The sequence below is a fragment of the Microcaecilia unicolor genome, chromosome 1 (assembly GCF_901765095.1).
Source record: "Microcaecilia unicolor chromosome 1, aMicUni1.1, whole genome shotgun sequence".
NCBI lineage: Eukaryota > Metazoa > Chordata > Amphibia > Gymnophiona > Siphonopidae > Microcaecilia > Microcaecilia unicolor.
In genome coordinates this window covers 59,641,286-59,653,925 of record NC_044031.1, presented here as the reverse complement: position 1 = coordinate 59,653,925, position 12,640 = coordinate 59,641,286, and the positions used below count along the sequence as shown (strand labels likewise).

The window sequence follows — 12,640 nt, the reverse complement described above, 5'->3', positions numbered from 1 at the left end:
AACATTCCATGTAGAATCTCCAATAGTATCTATTTTATTTTTGTTACATTTGTACCCCGCGCTTTCCCACTCATGGCAGGCTCAATGCGGCTTACATGGGGCAATGGAGGGTTAAGTGACTTGCCCAGAGTCACAAGGAGCTGCCTGTGCCTGAAGTGGGAGTCGAACTCAGTTCCCCAGGACCAAAGTCCACCACCCTAACCACTACTCCTCCACTAACAACATTCCATGTAGAAGCCTGCCCTTGTGCAGCTGCGCAGGCTTCTGTTTCTGTGAGTCTGACGTCCTGCACATACGTGCAGGACGTCAGACTCACAGAAACAGAAGCCTGTGCGGCTGCAAGGGCAGGCTTCTACATGGAATGTTGCTAGTGGAATAGCAACATTAACATTCCATGTAGAATCTCAAATAGTAGCAACAGAATCTCCAATAGTAGCAACATTCCATCTAGAATCTCCAATAGGGAAAGGGAACTGGGACTTGATATGCTGCCTTTCTGTGGGGTTTACATAGTATATACAGGTACTTATTTGTACCTGGGGCAATGGAGGGTTAAGTGACTTGCCCAGAGTCACAAGGAGCTGCCTGTGCTGGGAATTGAACTCAGTTCCGCAGTTCCCCAGGACCAAAGTCCACCACCCTAACCACTAGGCCACTCCTAAATCACATACCAGGGGCCAAATGCCTCTAAAAAGTAATGTTTTTAATTTAATCTTAACTAGCTAAGAGGACTCCTCCATCCGCAGCTCCAAAGGGAGCTTGTTCCACAATACACAAGCCTGCCAAAAAAAAAAAAAAGGCTGAAGCCCTTGTAACAGGCGAGCCTGAAAAGTATCATGGAGAGCCAAAAGAGAAATATCAGCTGACCGCAGATTTCTTGTTGGGGCTTACAAAGTAAGAGGAGGAGTGGCCTAGTGGTTAGGGTGGTGGACTTTGGTCCTGAGGAACTGAGTTCAATTCCCACTTCAGGCACAGGCAGCTCCTTGTGACTCTGGGCAAGTCACTTAATCCTCCATTGCCCCAGGTAGAAATAAGTACCTGTAAATGTAAGCTGCATTGAGCCTGCCATGAGTGGGAAAGCGCAGGGTACAAATGTAACAAAAATAAATAAAGAACATGTGTGTAGGGCTATACTACTGTCCCCCAGGACTGAATGATCAGACAGATGAAGATATGTTGACAGAAATTAGAAAAGCCAGCAAAATTGGCAACAGTATAATAATGGGTGATTTCAGTTACCCAAATCTAATCAAAGGTCTGGGTTGAAGTGACAGTCACTCCCACTGTTTCAACAAATTTATTTTCTTCTCATTATTTACTTTTATAACTGCTTAAATTTTACTTAAATTTTGATAGGGAAAAAGGACCTCAGACACCAGTAGTGCAAAACTTTCAGTTTCAAAAATTGCACAACGTTCTGGTCCCAGTTTCATTCCAGTCCAGAAAACCCTTTATTTTTCAATATTTTTAGCATGATGCAAAACAAAAAGACTTGCACTTATCTTTTGTAACAAGGAACCAGCAGGTCCTGTTTTACCCATTAATATGGGTTTCTTCAGGGATTAATGATTCTAGGCATATCCCGTATATGCCCCTGCAGTGCTCATTGTCATTTTGCAGTGCAGCCTAATTCATGCTGCTATTGCTTCTGCAACCCAGGCAATTACTCTTTAGCACCGGTAGGCAGCCATGATCCTTAGCTCACTTCCCTGTTACAAGGTTGTACAGGAAGGCTCAGTGCTTTGACACCATAAGAGGTTTTCTCTGCAGAGTGATCTGTCCACTCTGGACTATGCCCAGCCAAATTCTAATTTCTTTGTCTTCCAGCAGTTCTGACAAAAGAACAAAATCCCTATAGCGAGAGACAAAAGAACTGTACCAAAAATAAAGAAAGTCAATCCCAAAATATCCAAAGTCATATATCAGATGCCTACAGAAAAAAACTTTGTTTATAAAAATTAGAAAGAGGGAAAAAGAGAGTTCAGTATAAGCTGACCTTTCAGCCGAGCTGGATTTCAGTGAGACTAGCTGCAAGAGGCGGCTCACTTATGAAGCTCTATACATCATGGATACTTTCTATGAAAATGCCCTCCCCCCCTTTTTTTTTAATTTGTATAATGTTTTATTTATTGTTATTTAAACTTTTCTAATATACTTAACACAAAAAAATAATAAAGAGATATTCAGTACTTTTTTGGGATCTTGCCAGGTATTTGTGACCTGGATTGGCCACTGTTGAAAACAGGATGCTGAGCTTGATGGACCTTTGGTCTTTCCCAGTATGGTAATACTTATGTACTTATATACTTATAGTATATAAAGGAGGATTCGCTAAAGTAAAAAACTAACAGCACCTACAACTTCAAGGGCTGGTAACAACACTGCCTGGATTCACATACGTATATACAAAAAAGCACCAGGATCATGAGCAAACAAAAGTGGACTTATCTGATCTATAATTGGTGAGCCACTATTTCATTGGATGCTCCCAATGTCCAACAATGATCCCTGTTTCAAAATCTTCCTCAGGGACGCCAGTGCTGACTTGTGAACGGAAATTCTTATTTCCCAAAACTTCTCTCAGGGATGCCAGTATTAACTTGTAGATGGATCCTCCATTTTGAAAATGTCAGGCGTGGCCTCGCCGTCTGTAAAGGAGAATTCATACGTCCGGGGACGTACTGATGTTACTGACTAGATAGTAATTAGTGATTAGTAATCAATGACTTGATTGAGAAATTAGTTGGTATCATTCCAATCTATAAACTCATTCAATCCTCTGGGTATTACTGAATCCAATTCAAAAATCCAATATTGTTCCCGCACAGCCAAAAATGCCTCCGGGTCATCTTGAAAATGTGGAGAAACACTTTCAATAATCAACCAGTGCATTTCAAAAAAATCATGGCAGTAATCAATGCAGTGGCTGACTAGCGGAGCTGTTACAATTCTGTTTATAAGTCTACTGTGATGTTCACTTAATCTTGGTCTAATAGGTCTACTCGATCATCCCACATATATTTTAGAGCAGGGACTGATGATAACGTATATAACATTTACTGAAGAGCAATCGGTATTAGCTCTTAATCTATAATTTTTGTTAGTACCTGAATGTTGCCAAATATTACAGTTTAAAGACATAAGGCAAGCTTTACAGTGTCCACGTGGTTTATGTCCCCTAGATATAGGGGTGTCTCATTGAATTTGAGAGTCAAAATTGGGGGAAACCAGATGGTTAGACAAAGTTTTACCCCTAGAAAAGGCTATACATGGGCCCGCATTGAATTATTGATGTAATTGCAAAACATGCCAATGTTTATAAATACTGCGGGCTATAGCAGTAGATTTGTCTGAATGAGACAACACGCAAACTTGTTTCTCCTGAGGTTCTTTTTGTGGATATTTGCATAGTAATTCTGGGTTCGCATATCTGGCTCACCTATAGGCTTGTTTAACAATTTTGGGGGGATACTCTTTGGCCAGAAATCATTGATTTAAATTATTGGCTTAATAAAATTGCTTCCATAGAGACTAGAAGTAAGCAAAAAGACTGAACACAGCGTTCCCAGATATGACATGGAAGGTGACACAAAACAATAATTTTTTGGATGCACACCCTTAGTTTGTGCATTCTGATGGAGCGATTGGTCAGAAGATGGTGTAGCTCCCGATATTGCACATGGATCATAAAAAAAAAATGTCTGTACTCTGCCATTTATTTGTTCTTTGAGAAATGAAGTAGCTCTGTTTCATATGTTCTTTTCCTTGTCTTTCTGTGCTGCTTTGTGAATGAGAGAGATGCTGTAGATAAGGATAGGTAGACATGGAAACTATATAGACAGATGTAAATATGGACCAGTGTTAAAACAGGTATTATTTAGAGATTCCATAGCTCGTTTATGAAAAGCAATATTAAATCCATTTAACTCTAATCAATACTACCATCACATTACCGTCAATGATAAAGGAACCCAGGATGGGAACGCCAATTTTCCCAAAGTTATCCTCTCAATTGCACAAGATCAAATGCCAGAATCAACTGGCAGACTGACCCACATACAAACTGTAAACATATCTTCCTTCAGTTATGTCGATGACATTAATATAGGCCAAAAAGTGATATAATTATCCATAACTGAGAAAACAATGAAATGGTGATGATGATGTGGAACAGAACAGTTGAGCAAACTAGATAGGCCCATCGGTCTTATACGACTTCACCTACTACATTTTGGAGATTCTTGGTACCCACGGGACTGAGCTTGTTAAACGTTTTCCTTATGGAGTGAAGCACTGAGTTTGTGTGGGCCTATCTGTGATAATGTTGCCTTTCATAGGCTTAAAAAAATGACTTGAATACAAGCCCAAGAAAGAACTTTAGGGCCCCTTTTACTAAACCGCGTTAGTGATTCCCAAGTGCATTAAATGCGATGCAACCCGTTCAATTCGAATGGGCTTCATCGCATTTGCCATGCAGGAACAGCTAGCAGCAGCTTAGTAAAAGGGGTCCTTAATTTCAACCACCCTTTTAAAAGATCTTGTGAATAGTTATTTCTTAATTCTGCTTTCCTCTTTCTCTCAACCCTGTTCACATCCCTTCAGTCTATATATCATTGCCAAAATAACGTGATTACGTGAAATACTTCATCCAATACAGCTCAAGAACTCAGAGTGCTAATCTGTCACAATGGAGGAAAACAAATGTTCTTGCTTTTGTCTTTCTAGAACTATTCAGAACGGAGCATACGATCCATGGACAGCCAATAATTCGGTCCTAAGAATTAAGCGAGTTTGAGTTTTGCATAATCTCTTTTCATTGCCTTTAGCAATCAAGACTGACCATGACAGTGGATTCATTCCCCACATAAAGCAGCAGAATTAAACCCATCAGCCTGTTTCCATTGCTGGACCTTTGAGCCTTCACAATTCTTTGTGCTCAAACATTACACATACTTCAAAAGACATTGTTTAAAATTCTATCTCAAAAGCTGCTTTGTAGCAGTGATTGAAATCTTGTTATTTTTCTTGCGGTGAAGGGGTGGGGGTGTTGCAACCACATAAATAGACTTCTTCTTATTATTTTTAGATTTATACATTAGAAACATGGTAGAACAGTTCATTAATGCAAATATAGGCAAAATGGCACTGACGATAATTAATACATCTCTTGCTTAGCAGTGTTGTGCTTTGTTTTCTAATTTACTAAATGAGTCTAGCAAATTAGCACCCTTTGCAAGTAAAATGCTCTAATCCACACTGGTGAGAAAACACATTTCCTGAATAGACAAGGGAGCTCCTGTCTCCTAACTGCAGCAGATGTGAAGGTGCGGAAAGAAGGAGAGCACAACTTTTCCACAAGTGTGTGCAGTCAACAGTTTGGCATCCTATTCACCTCTCTTGTTAAACAGAAAGAAAGGGATTTTCAAACAAAATATATTCAGGGAACTATTCCAAAGAAGTGCAAAGCTCTTAAGGCCTTTTGTAGGCACGGTTAGCTATTGTAGTACTTTGGCTATGTCTTCATATTTTATTTGTCAGTAATCTTTAATTTGAAACTGTGTAGTATCAGTGCTAGCAATTTCCTTATTTCTGCTGCTGCTGCTTAGTTATAACTGCATTAAGTACAACATTTTGCATTGGTATTAAATCCAGCATTTGTGTGCTTAAATGGGAGCCATATGGTAACCTTATGTGTATTTCTGTGAGTTAGGGTTCTGCTAGGCAAACTAGATTTGCAAGAGCAAACTAGGACACCAGTATGTGTATTTTCAAAGCACTTAGACTTACAAAGTTGTGTAGTAACCTACAGAACTTTGTAAGTCCAAGTGCTTTGAAAATGAGCCCCCAGGAGAACTAAATAAATTTGATATACCACCTTTCTGTGGTACAACCAAAGTGTGCAGCAGCATTTTAGAAAAGTCGTAGAAGTCGGCATATAGACGTTTTAGGCAAAACTCATAGAGTCTGTGATATATTTTGCAAATGCAGGCCTAATGTAAAATCAACATATCTCCGCCCCCTGACCAAGGTGTCCTAAAGGCATTAAAAATGTACAGTACATCATTCGCGATGTCTCAATATGCAGTAATGTAAAACGTTCAAAAAAAAGTGTACCCAAGTGTGCCTATGAAGGTGAAAATGGCTCACACAAGCTCACACTATCATGACCTGCTCCCATAGGAAAAGCATGTGGTGTCCACCACAAGTTCCCTGGTGGGTACCTGCTGTCCATAGGCGCCCCACATATAAGCCTCCCCAGCCCAATCGTGGACTTCCATTTGCGATGCATCCCACCCCCCATCCCGCGTGTTTTGACCTTTTATTTCCATGGCAGCTCCGCCCCCTTTAGCCTCCGCAAACAGTTGGGATACCGAACGTCTATTCTGCTGTCCATTAAGTGCCTGCAGGAGAAAATGTCTAGCACTGCCTATGATGGGGGTACACAATGTATAGTGAGTGCAAAATGCTTAGCACTGCCCTGGTGTGCAAATTGTTTAGTGTTTGTTCTTATACCTTTTCCAGCAGTACCTCAGCTCCTGGTAGGTTCACAATTCAATTTAGTACTTGAGACAATAGAGGGTTAAATGAGTTGCCTAAGATCACAAGGAGCAGCAGTGGGATCTGATCCAGTCATCCCAGGATGTCAAGCATGGTGCTCTAACCACTAAAGTGCTCCTCTACTCACGTCTATGCTGCAAAATGTTTAGCCCTACTCTGAGGTGCCAAATGTTTAACCCTGTATTGTACATCGGAGCAGGTCAAAACATATTGCACATCGGAATAGAGTAAACATTTTGCAGTGCAACATAGAGCGGAGGAGTAGATCAGTGGTTAGAGCACTGGGCTTGCTATCCTTGGGTAACTGATTGAAACCCAACTGATGCTCCTTGTTGTCAGAGTACTGCAAGATGTCTCTATATTTATATAGTCCTGCCAAATGCTTTGCACCTCAAAGCAGGGCAATATGTTTTGCACCTGGAAGCAGGACTAAATGTTTGGCACCTCAGAGAAGGGCTAAATGTTTTGCAGTGTACAATGAAGTGGAGGAGTAGCTTAGTGGCCAGAGCACTGGACTTCACATCCTGGGGTGCTTAGAGCAGTTCAAGATATTTAGCAGTAAGATAAGTACATAAGTACATAAGTAGTGCCATACTGGGAAAGACCAAAGGTCCATCTAGCCCAGCATCCTGTCACCGACAGTGGCCAATCCAGGTCAAGGGCACCTGGCACGCTCCCCAAACGTAAAAACATTCCAGACAAGTTATACCTAAAAATGCGGAATTTTTCCAAGTCCATTTAATAGCGGTGTTTTGTTTTTGTTTGTTTTTAACCTTTATTTACTCAACACTGCACTGAAACGGAACACGGTACATACATCATTAGCAAATACAATATAAAAGGCATCAAATCACAAAAAGCAATTGAAATTAAAATTAAAAAAAATGTTGTACTACCCATATCTTCTGTAAACAACTCTGGCTAACCTTTCAGTATTGAGCAAGAGAAACTGCCGGCTTTGTAAAATGGCAGGCATAGGTGTTTGAGCAAAGAAAACCACTCCAAAGGGGTGGAGGTACACTGGTTCCTACATAAAAGGTTGCAGAAGCAAAAAGTAGAAAAAGTAGGCTCTTCTAAAAACCGGAGGAGACGTCTAAAAAAGAAACAATTCTTTATTGCAAGCAAAGTGACAATGACTCAACACGCTGCAGATTACTGCAGATTGTCCAGAACACAGCAGCTAGACTTCTTATGGGGAAAAGAAGATTGGAAAGTGCTCGCCCGTTACTTAAGGGTCCTTTTACTAAGGTGCGCCAAAAAATGGCCTGAGCTGTTGTACACTTTATATGGTATCAGAGTTACACTTATTAGAGGGGGCTTGTTATTCTGCTGGTTCCCGGTCGGACATTGAAGCAGTTGTGTTGGTATAGTAATAATCCAGCTGTATCTGTGACTACTTTTTGGCGTCTGTTAGCGTCTTTGGTTTGAGCAGTGTATGCATTTTGTGGACATTGTGCACTGTTTCAAGTCCCCTGATACAGGCTGTTTTGCTGTGTCAGGTCTGTCCAATAAAATTGAGTTGATGCCCCCTATCTTGAAGGCTCCTTGCACTTTTGTTCTTCACTCTTGTGTGAGTGTACTTTGGTTTCCCTCTCTGGTGTTTCCATTTTATATAAGACTAGTAAAAAAGGCCCATTTCTGGAATGAATGAAACGGGCGCTAGCAAGGTTTTCCTGGGAGTGTGTATGTTTGAGAGAGAGAGCCAGAGTGAATGTGCGGGTGTGTGACAGAGTGAGACTGTCTGTGTGAGAATGAGAGTGTGTGGCAGGGCCCCCTCCCCTGTTCCCTCCCCTCCTTTTCCTCCTCCTTCCCCTACTTTGGGTTCATTAAGGCTTTCAAAAGTCTATGTACCCCCGTGGCCCTAACGCCCAGTATCCGGATACCCCACCGCTTTCCTCCTCACCCCTCCCCCAAGATGTAATACTTTCACGTCCTTCATTTTTTTTTTTTTAAGTGTCCTATCTACCCTGTGTACAAATGCCAGGCATTCAGATTGTGTTCCTCTCATAAATTTTCATGTCTTTCATTCATTCAGAACTTGCCCCCCCCCCCCCCCCCCGCCCCCGAACACTTTTAAAACTCTCCTATCTACCCTGTGTCCTAATGGCCAGCATTCAGATTGTTTTCCTTTCCCAAATGTTCATGTCTTTCAGTCGTTCAGAACTCCCCCCCCCCCCCCCCCATTTAACACTTTCGGTTCCTTCAGTCTTTTAAAACTCTCCTATCAACCCTGTGTCCTAATGGTCAGCACTCAGATTGTTTTGCTTTGCCAAATTGTCTGTCACTGATGTCACTGACGTCAGTGCGTGCCTGCCTAGCAGACCACTTCCGGCAGGCACGGTCCCAGGCACATCCTGTTGGAGGTGAGAATTATTATATAGGATGTACACAGAAATTGTGACTCCAATTGTGCTTCACCCCAACTCCTCCCCTGAATTTGCCTACTCTAAAGTTGCTTACAATGTTTTACTTACAAAACAGGTTTATAAGGTTACCTACTGTATGTCCAAATTTTTCTTCTTGTATGTGTTCAATTGTGGTCCTGTTTAACAGTGAGTTATTCCACGTGTAAGGAGATGTTGTGTTAAAATGATAGTAGTAAAAAAAGCCCTGGGGGCTGGTCCTGCAGATTTCACACATTTTATGCTGAAAATAAAAGATTCGGATGGAAACCATAAAAAAAGAAAGAAAAACGGTGCTGATTGATTATTCTCATTTTGCTGATCACTGAGAATGAACGGTTACAGGAAAAAGTTATCTGCTGTGATTAAATTAAGTTTTCAGATTTTTAAATTGAATGATATGCATGGAAAAAATTATATAATCATATTAATAGAAAAAAAAAGAGACCATCAATATCACTTTTTTCATTAAAAAGACACATTTTAAGTCTATGCTATGCCACTAGAGGGTGCTGGGAAAAAGGAAGCAAGAGAATACTAGGGGACATTGCAAGAGCAAGGCTATTAGAGATGCACATTCATTAGTACACATTTGGGGACCCTTTTACTAAGGCGTGGTAGGTGTTCCGTGATCCTACCACATGGTAAAAGGGTAGTACCACGGGATACGCTGAGGCGTCCAGTGGTAGTATGGCCATTGGAGCACGCTACTCCCACGTTAAAAAAATATTTTTTATTTTTTGCCATGGGAGGTGTAGGCATATTACTATGTGCTACCTAGTTAGCGTGGGAGTAGCCAGGAGCCCATATTGCCTCCTAAATCAGTGACGGTAAGGGCTCCTGTTGGTAATGTTCATGTGCTAATAGGGAAATTGGTGCAAGGCCATTACAACCCCCCCCCCCCCCCCAAATGTGTCCATTTTACTGCCATGCTATAAGTAGCAGAGCACATGGGAAATCCACAAGCTGACAGCAGCACTGGCCACTTTTTAGCATGACTTAGTAAAAGGACCCCTTGGTTTTTAAATTATATGTATATAAAGGACAGCATGGATACTGAGCACTTGGGGAACAGGGAAATATCTAGTGTACCTGAATGGAACTGGTCTTAAGCTACTATTGAAAATGATTATAAAATAGTGCTTAACATGGATTCCCACTCCCAACTTTTTTTTTGTTACATTTGTATCCCGTGCTTTCCCACTCATGGCATGCTCAATGTGGCTTACATGGGGCAATGGAGGGTTAAGTGACTTGCCCAGAATCACAAGGAGCTGCCTGTGTCTGAAGTGGGAATTGAACTCAGTTCCTCAGGAGCAAAGTCCACCACCCTAACCACTAGGCCACTGCTCCTTTTGGAGTGAGGATTTAGAAACATGGCATAAATGTTGACATGCAATTTGGGTGCATAACGCCGGTATTTTGTAACACTGTGCCAAAATGTTTAGAATGCCCATGACCCACCTATGCCCCTCCCATGGTCATGCCCACTTTTGGGTTGCACACAAAACACTTTGGACCCACAGAGCTATAGAATAGCAGGCAGGCAGATCCTCATGTAAGTCCAAATTAGTGCCAATAACTAATTGTTAATGGCTTGTTAACTAGTTTGCATGGAGATCTCTGATCTACACCCAAACTTGGACACTCAAATTTTGGTGACCTATATAGAATCCCAGGGTAATAGCTAGATACCAGTGGAGTTCCAGAGGCATTCCACATCACTTACACATCAATGCTAAAATAAATGCATTGGGCTTCATACAGTTTCTATGATTCAAATGAATTCAATGAATAAGAATTGTAAACTTGCATTTTAACATGTAATAAATAAAATCTGGAAGGGTTATGTCAGGGTCACTTACAAATAAGTAATTTTTTCCAATTTTTTTGTGTTCTCTTACTCTAGGATGTGATGGGATGTGGGATAATATCACCTGCTGGATGCCTGCTGTGGTCGGTAAAGTAGTATTCATCCGCTGCCCAGCATTGTTCAGGATTATAAATTCTGAAGATGGTAAGGGAAATCTTTTTCCTTCATGCTTGCATTAGTACTACTATGCAGCATTTCTGTAAAGTGATACATGTATACATAGTGCTGTAGAAATGATAAGAAGTTATCTGGTTGATATTCAGCAGGCAGTAGTCAGTGTTTTTTTTTTTTAAATGCTGTCTGTTGCTGGCAATATTAGCCCTGGATATTAAGTGTCAGGCCATGTCTGGGCACCGGCACTGAATTTCTGGGACTAATTGAAAGGTCCTTGTCTGTTCGAGCTTATGCAGGTCCAGCTGATATTCAGCCAAGGCCCACATAATTTTTGTTTTTTGTCCCCCTACGAGCCTCCTGAAATAACCTGCTTGCCCCTTTCCCCTTCCTCCCAGCCCACAACTTGAGGAATCCCCCTTCCGCCTCTCTTCTCCCAACCTCCTCTGTCTCTGTAGGACTCTTAAGCCTACCATAGATGTCTGGTGGTCTAGTGGGGGTGAGTGGGCTTTGCTCCTGCATCACCAGGGATCTAAGACAGTCAACAGAGGTTGTTGGGGGACTGTTCCGGGGAGGGGGGATGGGTGTGAGGTGGTTTCCTCAAGTTGCAGGCTGGGGGCGGGGGAACAGGAGGAAGGGGCCAGAGGGGTCTGGAAGGGCTTAAAAAATCTTGAGCAAATTTATGCTAGTCCCGGCCGATATTCAGTGCCAGGACTTGCACAGCTAACCTGGCCTATTTAAGACAGCTTCTCTCCAATATGGCCTCCTGTATTGCAGTGCCTCTGAATATCGACGGTTGGGCGGCAGGAGTGATTGAAGCGGGCTAGATCCTCTCCTTCCAGCTTAAATCACTTTGAATATTGATTGAGACCTAAATGCTTTATATGTTTAGAAAGATAGCTGTACAAAATATACTGATGAATAAAGAAAGCTTTGCCACATTTTCCCAAGTGAATGAATTGATGACTGGGGATGCATACTGCCCTAGGGTTACCTGTTGGCTCCATATTCACAGGAAAGGCTGATCCAGACTCAATGTTACAATATTGCATGCTAGACCTTGTAGTCCTGCTATGGCTAATGAAGTCTAAACTTCAAAAGAGAGCACGCTTGTGGATCAAACCAGGATTGTCAACAATTAGTGCCAGCTCTGTGGGCACTTGAACAACACCAATATTGTCTCCCATGTTCTCCTGGGTCTGGAACTGAGGCTCCATGCTGCAGACTTGCAAAAGAGAGATGGAAGGAATTACTGGCTGGCAGGGGTCCCCATTCCTCAAGAGTGGAAGTGCTTCTCCACTCATGACCACCACTGTAGCTGCACCAGACCTCCCCCCCCCCCGCCCCCACCGCCACATATGCTCATTTTTCACAGAACTGAGCATGTACAGGGGGAAGGGCTCTTCCATGAAGTCTCAGTTTCACAGTTCATAGAATCCGAGCAAGTGCTAGGGGTGAAGGCCTGGCATGGAGGAAGCAGTGGTCACAGGTGGGAGAAACGCTTCTGCTGGCGAGGTTGGAGACTCTCATCAGCTCAAGAAAGAAAGGGTCATTTTGTCGTCGCCATCCCCACCTTGTGCTCTTGCACCCCCAAAATTCGAGGTCTGGCTACGTGCCTGACTTGTGTCTTCCTCCTACTGCTTCCGCTTCCTCTGCAGTCTGGCTCTGGAAGTCTGATCAATAGACTGCAAGAGTA

General features: G+C 42.2%; 1 protein-coding gene across 1 annotated transcript in view; it reads left to right on the top strand.

The window, feature by feature from the left end:
• Positions 1 to 12,640, top strand: part of ADCYAP1R1 (ADCYAP receptor type I) — a 273,281-nt gene that overhangs the window by 77,112 nt on the left and 183,529 nt on the right. Inside the window, exon 2 of the mRNA XM_030189904.1 lies at positions 10,870 to 10,977. Within this exon, the coding sequence (XP_030045764.1) occupies positions 10,870 to 10,977 (108 nt within the window). The remainder of the gene's footprint in view (positions 1 to 10,869; positions 10,978 to 12,640) is intronic.